A 15747-nucleotide genomic window follows, 5' to 3' on the forward strand; every position below is an offset into this window, starting at 1 on the left:
CCTCCTCCTCCTCCTTCCCCTCCCCCTCCTCCTCCTCCTTCCCCTCCCCCTCCTCCTCCTCCTTCCCCTCCCCCCCTCCTCCTCCTTCTTTTCTTCTTTTTCTTCTTCTTCTTCTTTTGTATTTCAGATTTATAACATGGTTTTTTTTTCTAGTTCTGCCCCCTACTTAAAATATATGTCACTTGTTTTGAGATAAACCTCAAAACTACCCTTAAATTATTTTTTGGAGGGGAGGGAGGTGGGGGCTTGGGAGAGCCTGGTGGTGGGTATTAAGGAGGGCAGGTATTGCATGGAGCACTGGGTGTGGTGCATCAACAATGACTCTTGGAACACTGAAAAAATAAAATTTAACATGTTTAAGTTTCCTTGTTATGTTCTTTCTGATATGTACATGTGTGAGAAAAACTGTCTCATTGTCTAATTTTGGAGTTGGTTCATGTACATGAGGATGCTAAGTAAGAGTTAACGCTAACGATTATTCAGGGAGTCAACTTAAAGAGAAATCCCCATCTACTGGGGTCATTAGGACATGTATCACCTTCTCATAAGAAGTAGGACTTAAAATATCTTTTGAAATAAAGGTAGATTCAGAGAACATATTTTAGTCAGGGCACAAAGACTGAGAAAAGAGATCAAGGTAGACATGTGCCAACTATGGCTGAGGAAGAGACAGTGAGCTAGCCTAATACAAGCAGCATGTATTGAGAAATATTAAGAATAAATATTGAGAAGATAAATTGAACTGGACCATATAGAACCTTAAAATAAGAAGTTTAGATTTATTAGGCAGAAAATGTCTAATTGTCTTACATGCAGTAGATAGTTAATAAATAAATAAATAAATAAATGCTTTTCTTTACAAAATGTAAAGACACACAAAAATCCTAATAATGATGTTTTTTTGCCAACAAAGTAACAACAGGAATTGATTAAAGCATCAAAATTATTGATAACATCAATAATAAATCTGATTTCCTTGCCGATGTGGAAGCTTACATTCACCATGTTCATGTTTTCAAAGCCCTTATTGGGAAAGAACATTTATTCTATCTTAGGAAACTATGATAAAAAAACATATTAATTTTACCAAACACCTATGACTGTACCAAATGTTCCAACGAAGAGTAAAGTATTTTCCATAGAAATCAAATTAGTGGGCTGCAAGAAGTTTTTTAGAATTAAAATTTTAATAAATAGTTTAGCCTTTTATTATTTTTGCTTTCCCTAAAAATGCATCATTACTCAACTGTTATGACATTGGGAATGAACATTACATACATATAATTAAGGCCATTAAGAAAATGAGAGTTGTCTTCAAAACTAGTAAAGAATAAATTCAAGTATACAAGACATTACCCTAAAAAGCCTGAGGTCATCCTGTTAATAGAAGTTTAGATGTACAATATTTTGTGATTGCCTTTAAGACCACACAGAAATATTACCAGGTCAAAACATGACCATATTCTCTGACTATATTGATAGTCATATTTTATAATCATTTGAAATATAATTAGTTTTTAGAAGATCATATACATAAATAATTTTTCTCTTATATCTTGAGTTTTTATATATATGATAAAATTTTGGCAACAATTAAATGATAGTTACTGCAAATACCGGATCTTAATTTTGTTTGCCTTGGAAATGAACCTACTGATTTCTATCTCAATGGCTTTAGTTAGAGGAAGGCATGATAAACTCAGATAAAGTATGTAGGTTTCTGAAAGAAGCTAGATACATGGTAGCTCAGGTCAGGTAGAACCATGAAGTGAAAAGAATATGAGTTTTCAAGTTCAATTAAAAACAAAAAACAAAAAACCCTGGGAGCCTGGGTGGCTCATTCATTAAGCTTCTTTCTGCCTTTGACTGGGGTCATGATCCTAGGGTCATGGAATCGAGTCCTGCATCGGGTTCCCTGCAGGGAGCCTGCTTCTCCTTCTGTCCCTTCCCCTGCTTATGCTCTCTCTCTGAAATTAAACAACAACAACAACAACAACAACAACAACAACAACAAAAACCGAAAACTTGTGTTCTTTCCACTGTATCAAATACTGAATCTTAAAAGTGTTAATTCTTTAGCAGTATGATCCAGAATCTCTATCTCAAAATGGGAAAATATGTTCAAGCTAAAATATGCTAATATATTTTTTTATCAACAGAGTGAAGTGGTTTTGTAGGCAAAACTGTTTAAATTTGTTGTTAAATGCTCCCAGCTATGTGCTCCAGGTTTAATTGTGGGAGTGGCCCAGGGAGAGTCCGATCATGTAAATAACCAAGAATTTTCAACCATGAACCATATGCTTTCCCATATGTGTTCTGTTGAGGAATGGAATACCTTTACTTTCTATTTCAGTATTACAGAGAGAAATTTTAGTTACCATGCAATACTCTTGTTTTAGTAAATTCAGGGAGAGTTTGAAGGAAGATGGGTCTCTCCTCATTTTTACCAGTGTATGATTAAATGTTACAATACCAGAAAAGGAATATGAAGGTGAAGAACATTGGAGTATTGAGAATTTCTCTACAAATAAATTTTTTTCTTTTTCCACAATATCATATTAGTCTAAAAATAAGGTCAAAATAAAATCAAATGCCAAGGGCTGGGACTAGAATTTTTATACTTGGAGAACTATTTCCTCTTGACCTTTAAATAACCAAAAGGGTAATAGCTCTCACATCCAATCAAGTTTCTGATACTCTTTGATAAACAGTTCTGAGGAAGAATCAGCAACAAAAGGGGTAACAAAAGGGCAGGAAGAAGTATTTTCTTCAAAGTGACAGTCCATGAGTGTGTGTGTGTGTGTGTGTGTGTGTGTGTGTGTGTGTACTGTATATAATTAAGATACATGTGCACATACATATACAAACTACATATATACCCATATACAGATACAACATTCCTGATCCTTTCTCTGCCTGTGACATTGTTCCAGCTTTTGTTAAATTTCGGTATTCTATTACTTTGTTGGAGATTATGTCACTTAAGAAGTCATCAGTGAATATTGTATAATGCATCAGGGAATATTGTATAATAATGAATAGCTATTTGTTTTTATTGAGAATAAGTGAAAGAGCTGAATTTGAAATAAAAAATTTGTTAGAGTTATAAAAACCTTTTCAATTCATGTTTTGTTAAACTGAAATTAGGAAACACTTTCCTTTTAGGATTTCAGTGTAGGAATCACTCAGAGAACTTTTAAAGTATATAACCTCTTCTTAATTTTATGATTTTGAAATAAAAAATAAAACTAGAATTTATACTAATTAAAGGAATAGCAAATACAAAACAAGTAAGGAAAAAAAAAAGGATCTAGAGAGAACTCAAGAGGCATCACTTAATTCCTTTACAATAATGTCCAAAATAAAATATTTGGGTACCAGTCAAGTGATGTTTCGTTCAGTGGCTCATTAAAAGTGAAGTTCACTGGTTCACATGTACTTTGAATGTTTTCAAAAAGTGATCTTATATCGCTGGTCTTAATCGTATTTTACCTTCATGGTCATAGGTCTTAGGATGGAGAAAAATGCTATCATTTTGAAGTAGTACTGAGGTTTCTTCTTTGGGGGATTAAAAAAACAGGAGTTCAAAAAAAACATGCTATGATCTTAATAATCTTTATTTCTCTCATAATTTTAAGTTGCGTGCTATTTCTATGTTTGCTAAACTTATTTGTCCAAGAATGAATTTAGTTATATATAGGACAAGGCAGACACAAATGAGAATATTGAATCAAGAGGAAAAAGAAGGAATTATTCTCAGAATTACCTACCTAACCAAGTGGCTTTTTCCTCTACCTAATAGCAATTGCAAGGTAAATGTGTTATATAGTCAATTTGATCATAACTGGAAGTACTAACACTGTTGTGTTACCCCAAATAATATGATAAGTTAATAAAAGAGATAATAATGGAAGACTTCTGAGTTCAAATCCAATATACTTTCTCTACAAACTGTATTTTTGCTCATATCTATATTTACGAATCTACGAACATTTCATATAAACAAACACTATGCTTATTGGAAGTTACAAAAGATCCTGGGTTCCTTCTCTACCTTGTATTTCAACCACCATTGTCAAACCAAAGTAGAGCCAAGAGATCAGTGGAGAGATCAAGTTTTATGATTACATTGGTCTTACTGCTATGAACTGCAACATGTGCTAAAATAAGGGAGACAGTTCTCAGGGTTCCACCTGAGATGTCTCTAAGAAGATTAAGTTCAAATGTTCTTTCGGATATTTTAGTTCTATCCCCTCTGAAGCATCTGGGTATGTGTGTGAGGAGTAGTCAAGGCTTAGTTCAAAACTTTTTTAATGCCTAATTAATCTCAAATATACCACATCTGAAAATTTTGTGTCATTAAGAATCCAAAATATTCAAAATTATATTTTATTAATACCACAGTTAGTGAAATAAAAATTACGATGTTATTTATAAATGTTCTTACCTTTACATCTTTGACATTCATCCTTGTTCCCTCTTTCCCAACAAAGATATCATCAATGTCCACAAGAATATATCTGTCCAAGGACAGTGTCAGCCTCTTCCCTGACAAGAAGGAAATGGCATCTATGAAGATGAGCTTATGTAGCCAAAAGTTTAAGTTGTTGCCGAAAAGAACTCGCTGAATTCCATCATGAAGTCCCAGATCCTGGATCACCGTCGCATAGAGTGGTTTGCTGGATGAGGATGAAAGGGATTTTTCTGTCCGTAATTCAGTTAAAAGCACAGGCTGGTAGGTTGAATGATTATATTGGAAAATAGTCCAGTCTTCCCCAGGAAGAGGGCCTTTCTCAACCTTGGGGGCTTTGGTAATATGCAGCAAAGGAGACTGAGGGTTGACAAAACAGTCCTTTAGAGCTAGATTATTGAAAAGGTTTAATGGAAAGCCTTTTAATTGTGTACTTGGTAAGCTGTTCTCATTGGCTTTATGAAAACCGATTATACTAACACTGTATTCCACACAGTATTTTTCTAAAAGCTCTCGATTCCATGAGTCCATGCTGACATACTTCAGAATATTTTCATAAATAACTAAAATATATTTCCCTTTGCCATTATCTGTAAGAGGAGGTATATCCCCCTTGCCAGGGGCAATGACCATTTGGTACTGAAATCGGCTAGATTCCAAGATAGCTATGATATCTTGACCAAGTTGAGAGTATTGGCTCTCCACAAATAGGAGGACGGTAGGATCAGTTTTGGATGTATCAATAGGTTTAATTGTTTTTAGCTCCAGTGAACGATATGGTAGACTTTTGATGTCAGCACATTCTGCTTCTGCAGTGGTTTCAATAAGTGTCATTTCCTGTTTATAGCCAGAGTAGAGGAAATAGGCAGAAATGACAATGCTCACCAAGCAAAAGGTAACTAAGAGAACAATCAGTGTTCGAAAACTTCTCCGAAGCTTCACAATAAGATTCATTTTTTAAAATACCGCTTTGGAAGTTTATTCCAATTTCTTTTCCTAAAGTGCCATAGTGAATAAAGTATGAGATGGTGCAAATATCACTCCCCACAAGTTCATGTAACCATTGCAAACCATGTAAAATGTTTGAAGGGGTCACAAGTAAGTTAAAGCTGGAAGGCGATGGAGCAGAAGATCAAAAGTTGAAGAGATTTTGAATTTGTCCAACACCAAATATTGATGCAGAATCCTTTAAACATTATCTGGAAAAAAAAAAAAGAAATGTAATGACTAAAACATAACTAGAAATAGAAGTATTTATGTGATAGATATGCTTATATACAAAAAACATACATATTGGAGATAATTTTAGTATGTTAATATGCTAAACTAGTAATAGGCTGAAGTTTATAGTCTAAGTTTTTATTATTAGAGTAGATTTGTTCATGTCCTCAAAAATACAGAATCTTAATCTTATTTGATTTTGGCAAAGAGTATACACACACACACATTTTTTAGATCATTTTTCAAACTAGCCATCTCAAAAGAGAAGAGAGGTAAGAAAGAAAGCTTTAGTGCAAACATTAATTACCATAAAGATGGCTTCTACAGAACTGGTAAGCATTATTTACATAAAAAATTAGGAAATCATGTATTTGTGTGGGAGTTGGAACAGTGAAACATGTTCTTATTTCTGTTCAGTATCTGGAGTGCCAAGCTGAGGGAATTATTTTGTCTTAAGTATACAGTTGCTACAGTTTTTTCCCTTCAATAATGTATCCTTTTCAGAAGTTACAAGGAGGCACTTGGTCTCCTTCACTGTAACAGCCAAAATAGATAAGATTTGTCCTCTATTCTTAAAACAAAGCGCAAAAAAAAAACTATGGAAGAAAGAACAAAATGGGAACACCCATCCTCAGAGGCCTCTAATAAGAGGTCAGGAACCTACATAAGAAGGAAAGCTTTGACATGTTTGTCTCAAAACACATTCCTAAATTTGGCTTACTCCTATAATCAGAACTAAAGTGGAACTTTTATTAATTTATTTTTATCCATTATTAATTTTTATCCTGCTGTCAAATGTTCTATTTCCTTATCACTTTCTTTAGTTCAAAAGAAAAAGAATGTAGATATAATTAAAAAAAAACTTTCCCCAACTGGCCTCACCACAAATGGATATAATTTTCCATTATTAGATTTTTTTTGAAAGATGACTATGATTTTTAGTGAATTTCTTTCTAGAAAATTTTTCTTCATTCTCCTCAAAACTGTTTTAGACTATTTATGGAATTTTCCATTTCCCAATTTGCCAAACTAATGTAAAACTAGTGGAAAGCAATCAAAGAGTTCATATTTTCAATCTGTGATACATATACTTTAATACATAATAATACTGTATATTATTGACATACAACATCATAAAAATCAAAGTAGCCTGTATTATATAATGTAAACAAGTTGTATATTGTATATATTGTATCATATTTTAACTACTTTATGGATTTTTGTATTTTGCTTTTAAATTTAAGGAATCTGTGTAATTAATGGTTATTAATGATTAAAAATTAATGATGAAAAAATCGAGTTATTATACTTTATAATATTGTGTCACTACTTCCGTTTTATATTTTTATGTTCTGAAATACATTTTTCTTAGTTGGTAATTTATTTATTTATATATTTACTTATTTATTTTAAAAAATATTTTATTTATTTATTTATTTGAGAGACAGAGGAGGACGCAGGCTCCCCACTGAACAGAGAGCCCAATGCAGGGCTTGGTCCCAAGACCCTGAGATCATGACCTGAGCCTAAGGCAGAGGCTTTAACTCACTAAGTCACCCAGGCACCCCTTAGTTGGTAATTTAAATAAAATTCAATAATAACTTGAAATAACTTTTGTTTATGTCTTAGATTTCGGAAAAAAAATTGAAACAATCCCCCAAATCCATAATTTGGGATTTTATAATTTCTACCAGATATTTTAACTCTTCATATGCAATATATATGTGTATATTTAAAGAAAGAGAAGACACTTGAATCTTTGCTTGTAAAAGACAGTAAAGCAATTTGTAAAAACTTCCCAGTGATTTAATATTTACTTTAAAGGAAAATTAATTCTATGTTAGGGACTTACTAATATTGGTATCCCAACATAATTCTTTAAGATAATTAATTATTTGTTGTCCAAAAACTTTTCAAGTGTTTCAAAATTCTATTTCCTATAAATAAATTGAAATGTAATTTACTAAAAACAAATGAAATACAGCAATAAAAAGGCTTTGATTTGGTTAAAATGTATAAATCAATTATACCCTATCCTCTATTTTTATATGTATCTGATAATTTTCATAAAGTGTATTTTAAAATTAAAAATTAAATTAAACATTATATAATAAATATTGAAAGAAATCTGAAACTTGTCAAAAGAAATTAGCAAGTCTTGTATTATGTCTATTACTAGATTTCTCCAAGTTTATGTATTGATTTAGAAATCCATTTAAGCATACATGGAATTAGCCCATCCCTACCTTCCCACCCCCTACTTCACCCACTAGAGCAGAAATCTATTTAATCCACATACCTTGGGGGTTTGTTTAGTATTTTAAAAATAAATTTAGTTGGGAATTTAAAAAGAAACTAAATGTTTGAAAAGTTAATACTTTGTTAAATCCTTATCTGTTCTGACATTAAAGATGTGATTTTTATTTTTGAATACACAAAGGATGAGATGTCAGTTTTGCATATTAGAACAGCTCATGTTAATATGCAATAGTGAAAAAAATTAAAAAGCATATGGAACTAGAATTTGCCAACCAAAAGAATAAATAAAATTTAAATGTGACATTTATTTAACATTAATATGTTCAGAGTTAGAAGAATGATAGATATATATTATCACTATTGTAGATAAGTGAATTTGAATGTGTGAGTGTGAGGATGAGTGTGTGAGTGTGTGTGTTTGTGTGTGTGTGTGTTTTATCCTAAGGAGTTATCCTTCCCATTCAATCCTCCTACCTATCCTTCCCTAACAAAAATTATCCAGTGGAAGTGAGCAAGTCTGGGCAATAAAAGATGGTATAGCAAAGATGTTTACTTATGTTCTATGCCTGAAAGAGGAGATGGTTTGACATTATTATGGATGTCTAAGCAATGTAGTCTGTGATTTGTTTGAGTCTCTTTTTGTGAAATATAGAAAAAAATTATACACACGCACACACACACACACACACACACACACACACCCCACACATATCTGCCCTCCAGTTCCTGGCATAAAGCTCCTAAAACACTTGTAATTTCCTAAGTGATAAGAGCACTAGGAGCATCTTTTGTTCTAATATTTGGTCTTTGACCCTGGTTCCTGACACAGAGCTCCTAAAGCCCTTGGAATTTCCAGGGTGATAGCAGTATCTTTTTTTCTAGTGAGGCAATGCTTATTGGGCTCCTGGTGGTCACTAGAAAGACCAAGCCCTATTTAGAAGCTTAGAACATTCAGCTTGGCCCTCATCTACAGGATGGGGAGAGGGAATTTGGATCAGTGATGGATCATGACCAAATGATGAAGCCTTTATAAAATTCCCCAAATTTGGAGGTCTGTAAAGCTTCCATGTTGATGGAGATATCCACAAACCAGAGGGTGATACACAGGGACAGAAACTCCTGCACTTAGGACCTTACCATACCTTATCTTATGTGTATCTTCATCTGGCTGTTCATTTGTATTTTTTATCATACAAGAAATTGGTAAATGAAAGTGATTCCAGGTTGTGTGAGCTTTCTAGCAAACAACTGAATCTGAATCCAAGGTTAGGTTGTAAGAATCCTTGATTTGTCTCAAAGTCAGAGAGAAGAACTTATCATACCAATTGAGTTAAATAAACTTTAATCCCAAGTCTGGTAAATCTGCCTTTCACATGTCCTAATACTTCTATCATTAAAAATTTGGAAAGGGAGGCCTACTCATTATTTTTTGAGACAAACTATCCCCCCAAACTGGGGGTCCATGACCCCTGTGCAGGCTTTGGTGAGAAATAAAGGAAGATTTTAGGTGCTGCCTTCCTTGTTCTCTTTCTTTTCTTGTAGCCTTCCAAGTGTGACTCATCACCTCAGTGGTAGTAGAATAAAAACCTCTCAGAAGCTGTCACTCTCTTTGAAGATTAGATAATGTGAAAACAATATTGTTTCATATATCTATTTTAAGAATGTTCTTTGACTTATTTCCAGAATGCATTTATAGATTTAAAAAGAATAGTCTGTGAAATCCATTTACCAAGGGTTCTCAATCATTGTAGATTTCTAGTAATCTCTGGTAGCAGTAGCAGCAGAGAAATTAGTAAACAAAGCAACTGTAGAAACTATTACAGTTATTGCTATTTTTTGGAAAGAAGGAAATTCAGAAATAAGCTGGGGACTAGGAATCACAATGAATGTATGAGTGATTGTTTCTTTTTTGAAGGAGATGCCATGAACTATACAGATTATCACAGAGGTTCATTAAAATTCACCTGATATTGAAAAAAAAAAAAGCAAACCCACAATATTTACCACAATAAAAAATTACACAAATTGTGTAAAAACACAATTACCAGCATTTACTGAATGGTCACTACTTGACAGACACTATGCTACATTTTTTGCACCCATCATTCTGTTTAGTCATTATCGGTCTATTTTTAAAATGAGAAAATGGAGATTTAGGGGACTTACGAAAGGGTCTGAGATCATGCTATGAGTGATTTTTGATGCCAGGGTTCTGTGTTCCACTGTTGCATTGGTAAGAAAAACTGAGTTAGATGAAACCAAAAACCTAGCAGTTAGCATAATTAAATAATTTAACCCAAATATCAGCAAGTTTTACTTCAAAATTTCAGATACTCCAAGCCAGAAATATCCACCAAAAATGCAGATAATAATCTAGACATGAATTGAATTAGTGCAAAAGAGACTATGTTGTAAGTTGAAATGACCTAAGAATTTAAAATAGTTCAACTTCGACTTTTCATAATACACTGGGCAAGGGGGAACATATTTTATCAAGTATCTCATTTCCACATGCTTAATGAGTTTTGTCTTTGATTTTAGGAATATTATAAAGAATTAGCTCATATTTCACATTAATAAAGCAGCAATTTTCCATTGTGTATATGATGGGATTGGGAGGGAGACAAACCATAAGTGACTCTTAATCTCACAAAACAAACTGAGGGTTGCTGGGGGGAGGGGGTTTTGGAGAAGGGGGGTGGGATTATGGACATTGGGGAGGGTTTGTGCTTTGGTGAATGCTGTGAAGTGTGTAAACCTGGTGATTCACAGACCTGTACCCCTGGGGATAAAAATTTATAAAAAATAAAAAATTAAAAAAAAATAAAGCAGCAATTTTCAATAAAAAATTATGTTATGTAAACACTTAACCATTTATTCCCATGTATTAATGATACTTGCACTGTCTTGGGGAGAATTCCAAAATTTATAATCATCTTCCAAGAAAGATGGAGTTTTTTTCTGAAATTATAGTTCACAACACGTAAATGGAAATGAAATATACCAGAAGAGAAATACCAATGTACTTAGTGAAGTGAGGGTGAATAGTGCTTTAGAAAACGTTTGTTTGATAGCTTTGTATGTGTATGGTTTTTTTTTGTTTCTGGATCCCAATGAAGGTTATTTCTTTTCTGGGTCAGAACAAAAAATTCTTGAAAAACACTGCTCTAGAAGGTGCAGTTAATTCAAATTATTTAACTTGGTTTTAAGAGAATTATAAAGATCACAGAGGCTTTAGCTAAAGATAAATTTATTCTCTTAAGATTTTGAGTGCTTTCTGAAAATATCCATTATTGATTAAACAGAATTTGAGACTAATTGTTTGATATCACACAGGTTCATCTCTTGGAACTTCTTTCAGCTTCCAGACCTCAAAATATTGGGATATATATATATATATATATATATATATATATATATATGGTTGTTGCTGGAAAAAAAATATATATGAAGGCACAAAGTGATAGGTAATTGTTATATTTAATAAAATATTATATTTAATAAAATTTAATAAAAATCAAAGTAGTAAGCTTGATTTATGATTTTCTGAAATAATATTTTCTACTCATACAAAACCAGATGACTATTACTAAATTGTCATACACTTCATATTTTCTTGATTTCAGTGGCATAAAATACATTTATTTTAGGCCCATATGTGTGCATTTTTATCAGCACAAACTCCTAAAAGTGTCATTTTAAATAAAATGATAATATTATTATCACCGAATTATATTGTAACATAATATTATACTAGGCGCATGGCTCTGAGCTGTCAGCTATATTCACACTTCAAAACATTATGAAGGGAACTCAGTAAATATAAGAGTAAATGTCAGGTAATTTCTTTTATTACCATATACTGGAGATAGATAGATATAGATAGTACATACATATGGTGCATATTTACCATTTCATAGATCTTGTTCTCTAAAGCAGAAGAAATGATGATTTTCAAAAGAAAGAGTACATTTTTACTAAGATAAAAATGTAACTATCTATGTGTTTATCTTGTTTATTAGAAAGACCTGAAAACTTTGAGAAGAAGGAAAATACTAACTGGACATTGTTCTGCTTTGCCATATAAAGCTTGTAGATATAGCAGCAGATGTGCTATTTGTAACCAAGTAGAGAGGTCTAGTCAAGGAATTGTTGCATTGAACTCTGTATCTATTTTTATAGACAAGAGTTCATCAGCAAATTTTACCCTTAACACCATTAAAATAATATCTCCAGAATCTGTAGTTCACAATTAAACAGCATCAAACAGCTTTGTAATGCCTGTATCTGTTCTAAGGGTCTCTAAAATTCAGATAATTCCCTTAGGACTTTGGGATGACTTTGAGATATATCTGTGACATCTATCTCATTTTTGTGTAGATTTGGGCACAATGTTTCCTGGGATATTCAGAACAAACTAGGACTATAGGTGTCTCAGTGGCTCAGTCAGTTAAGTCTCTGAATCTTGATCTTAGCTCAGGGTTATGAGTTCAGGCCCTTTGTTTTAAGCCTAGTTAAAAAAAAAAAAAAAATCAAACTAGGACCAGTTTGGCTGTCTAAAATTCATTTCCGTTTTGGATATGCTCCTATTTTCTCCCTTAGGGAAGAGACAAAGACGTTCATCTAGCACCTATTCAACACATGAAAGTATTAACATTTATTAAGAGTATACTATTTTCCAGGTACACTGCAAATTCAACTGTAACTCATATCATTATAAAAATTACCTAAGTTCTTTTGTTTTCATCTGTTCTTAATTTCTTCTCTTTATTTACTATTTTGCTTCCATCACCAGAAAATCTTTCTTTTTTTCCTTTTATTTTCTCTCTCTTCCTTTCTTTCTCTTTTCTTCCTTTCTCTTTTTCCCTTCCTTTCTCTTTCTCTTTTTCTCCTTTCTTAAGAATCTTTCTTTTTTTCCTTTTCTTTCCTTTTACAGTTACCAATTTTTTTTTTTTTCAAATAAGATTTAATGTGAAGAGTAGGAGCATGCATCAGTAGGTCTACGTAACAATGTTTCCTTTTTTTCTTTCCACATAAGCACTGTATATGGGAACCACAAAAGGTAACCAAAGAAATACAATATATGGTGCCTCCTTGTTTGGATATAGTTATATTAACAATTTTGTCTCAAAAGGAAACTTTTTCTATAAATTGTCTCATTTACAAAGGTGATGTTAAAAATGTTTTTAAGATTGACACTGCTAAGTTTTTTTCTTTATGAAATTTATGTATATTATGAAAAATTTGAAAACATGGAAAAGTACAAATAAAAATATTTTTTAACAAAAACCTCTCATGTATTTCTTTCTATTTCTTTCTCTATATGTAATTTGTTTTATGTAGTTGTGTATGTTTACTTTTGTATGTTTTTATGTGGTTGCAATTATGCAAAAATAAATTTGTTCTATATAAGTTAAAAAACACAATTAGTTATTATAAAAGTGAAAATGATAAAACCCTCCTTATATCCCTCATTGCTTTTTCATTTCTATTCCTAATCATATCTTGAGGATTTCAGTAACTTCTAAGCCTGAAAGCCCTACTACCTAATTTCCCAATTTTCTTTTTTCTTTTTTAAACATTTTCTTTATTTTGAGAGAGAGAAAGAGAGCACAAGCTGGGAGGAGGGGAGAGAGGGAGAAGCAGGCTTCCCGCTGAGCAGGGAGCCCCTGATGCAGGGCTCAATCCCAGGACCATGAGATCATGACCTGAACCAAAAGCAGACGCTTAACCAATTGAGCCACCAGGTGCTCCCAATTTCCCAACTTCCTATTTTACAGAGAAAATAGAAAGTGAGGGTTGAACTAGCTGAACATCACCCTGGGAGTCAAGCTGACTTCCATCAATGTTTCCCAAACCTGGGAATTCTCACCTTACTTATTTGCCTCCTGCTTCATGGAAAATGTGTATTTCTTACAAAGACAACTTCCCCCGCTCTTTTCCAGAACTTCAAACTCTCTTTTCTAAGGCCTTAGTTAAAATCTGGGGATAATCATTTGTTAGTAATGACCATAAACAACAACTACTTATGCTTTGTTAGATACTTAAAATATTTTGATGTTTGAACGGCTTTAGTCTCCACCATTTGCTTGCTACTCTTAGTCTATCTGCTTGGCCCTGTATTTATTTTAGTTTGAGACTCCAGGTATAATTTTCTTTCTTTTTTTTTTCTTCCCCCAGGTTTAACTCACATCCATCTTCATAAAATTTCTTATCACAGATACAGTCATCCCAACCCAAGCAACTGCCTTAATATTTTTCTTTACCTTTAGAGTCAAGTTTTTTGATAGAGTTTCTCTTGCAAAATTTTTTTTTTTTATCTCATCAAACCCACACTTTACATGTTGAATAATTTGCAGTTCTGGATTGACCAAAGTTGTTTCTGCTATTGCTAAGTCCAATCAGCTCTTCTTCATCTTGGGAAACTTAAGTTAGAGAAAATCATTTCAAGAAAAATCACTCCTGACCTTGCAAAAGCTAGTTTAGATGGGTATATCTCCATTGTGCTCCCCTCGTACAGCCTCTATCACAGGATATTTTAATTATCAGTGATTTTCCATAAGGTCAGGGACTGATTATTCAGTCACAGGAATCTATACCGCTTTGTAGATCACTCTGCATGCCATATACTAAAGACAAAAATAGTCGATGACACTGGTTAAGAGGGAAGGCCAATTTTATTCAGGACTATTGTGATAGGTAATAGGGATGACTGCTATGGAGTTTCACAGTGGGATAAAGTGATTGGGCTCAACTCATACAGCATGGGTAAGGGGAATTATAGTCAAGGAACAAGGTAGAGGTCAGTGGATAGAAAACTAAGAGATAACATCAGGGGTTAGGGGTGGTTCTGGCTAAACCCACCTAAAAGGATTCTTGCTTAAGATAGGCTAGGGTGCTTAGATATCTTTTAAAGCATGGTGGAGGATGAGTCATCTGATCAAATACCAAAGGTATCTGATCAAATACTAAAGGTGATCAGATATTGAAGATGGCAGAAATTGATGGTGAAATTGAATTGACTTCTTGTAAAACTAGATTTTATAAGAAAGTGCATAGATCGCCCCAGAAAAAGGTGCAGGAGACTGACTAAAGTTGGTCAAGCAAAGAATATTTGTCACATGCACAAAATAATCAAGCCAAATCAATTTATTCACATATGACATATATTTACCTTCATTCTATACCCCCAAGATACAGCTCAATGCAATTTTCTCCATGAAATTGTAAGGTAGAAGAACAAATCTCAGCTTCAGCTTCTTCATTACAAAATTAAAGAAACCTAATTTAGAAATGCTTACCTTTCTATATTTTTCCATTTTCATCACCCATTCCATTACCATTTCTCTTTTCATTACTCATTCATCAAGGGAGATGTGAAAGGACGCTTATCGAAGGATTGATCATCTCTATCTCATACTTTTCTATAGGATTTGAATTTTTTTTTAGAAGAACAAGGTACTATCTTTGTTAAAAAAAAGTACTATCTTTATAAAAATATCTACAAAATAATCTAAGTAGAAAATTTTAAAAGGGGGTAAGTGTGCAAACATTAAGTTTGTTTTAAATTCTAAATTTCATAAATTTGGTGAATAATAAGCCTTCCCTGTTTATGCTGGTCCCTGGTAATATTTTTCTTCTAAATATCAGAAAAGCATGTTCTCCATATCTTTTTATCATAAATTTACATTTTTATTTAACCGATTCATGTTTCTTTCCAAAATGATTGTGGGTAAATTTTCAATAGATTAGTCTGTATATTAAGTTTCTTTTCACACTAGGTTTCTCTCCCTACC

General features: G+C 32.9%; 1 protein-coding gene across 2 annotated transcripts in view; it reads right to left on the minus strand.

The window, feature by feature from the left end:
• The window catches only part of LOC132014335 (bifunctional heparan sulfate N-deacetylase/N-sulfotransferase 4), a 250101-nt gene extending 244512 nt beyond the window's left edge, over positions 1-5589 (minus strand). For both annotated transcript variants that reach the window (XM_059395261.1, XM_059395250.1), the window contains exon 1: positions 4448-5589. In XM_059395261.1, the coding sequence (XP_059251244.1) occupies positions 4448-5425 (978 nt within the window). In that variant the 5' untranslated portion in view covers positions 5426-5589. The remainder of the gene's footprint in view (positions 1-4447) is intronic.
• Positions 5590-15747: the final 10158 nt, after the last annotated feature.

The sequence above is a fragment of the Mustela nigripes genome, chromosome 1, assembly GCF_022355385.1.
Source record: "Mustela nigripes isolate SB6536 chromosome 1, MUSNIG.SB6536, whole genome shotgun sequence".
In the NCBI taxonomy this organism is placed as follows: Eukaryota; Metazoa; Chordata; class Mammalia; order Carnivora; family Mustelidae; genus Mustela; species Mustela nigripes.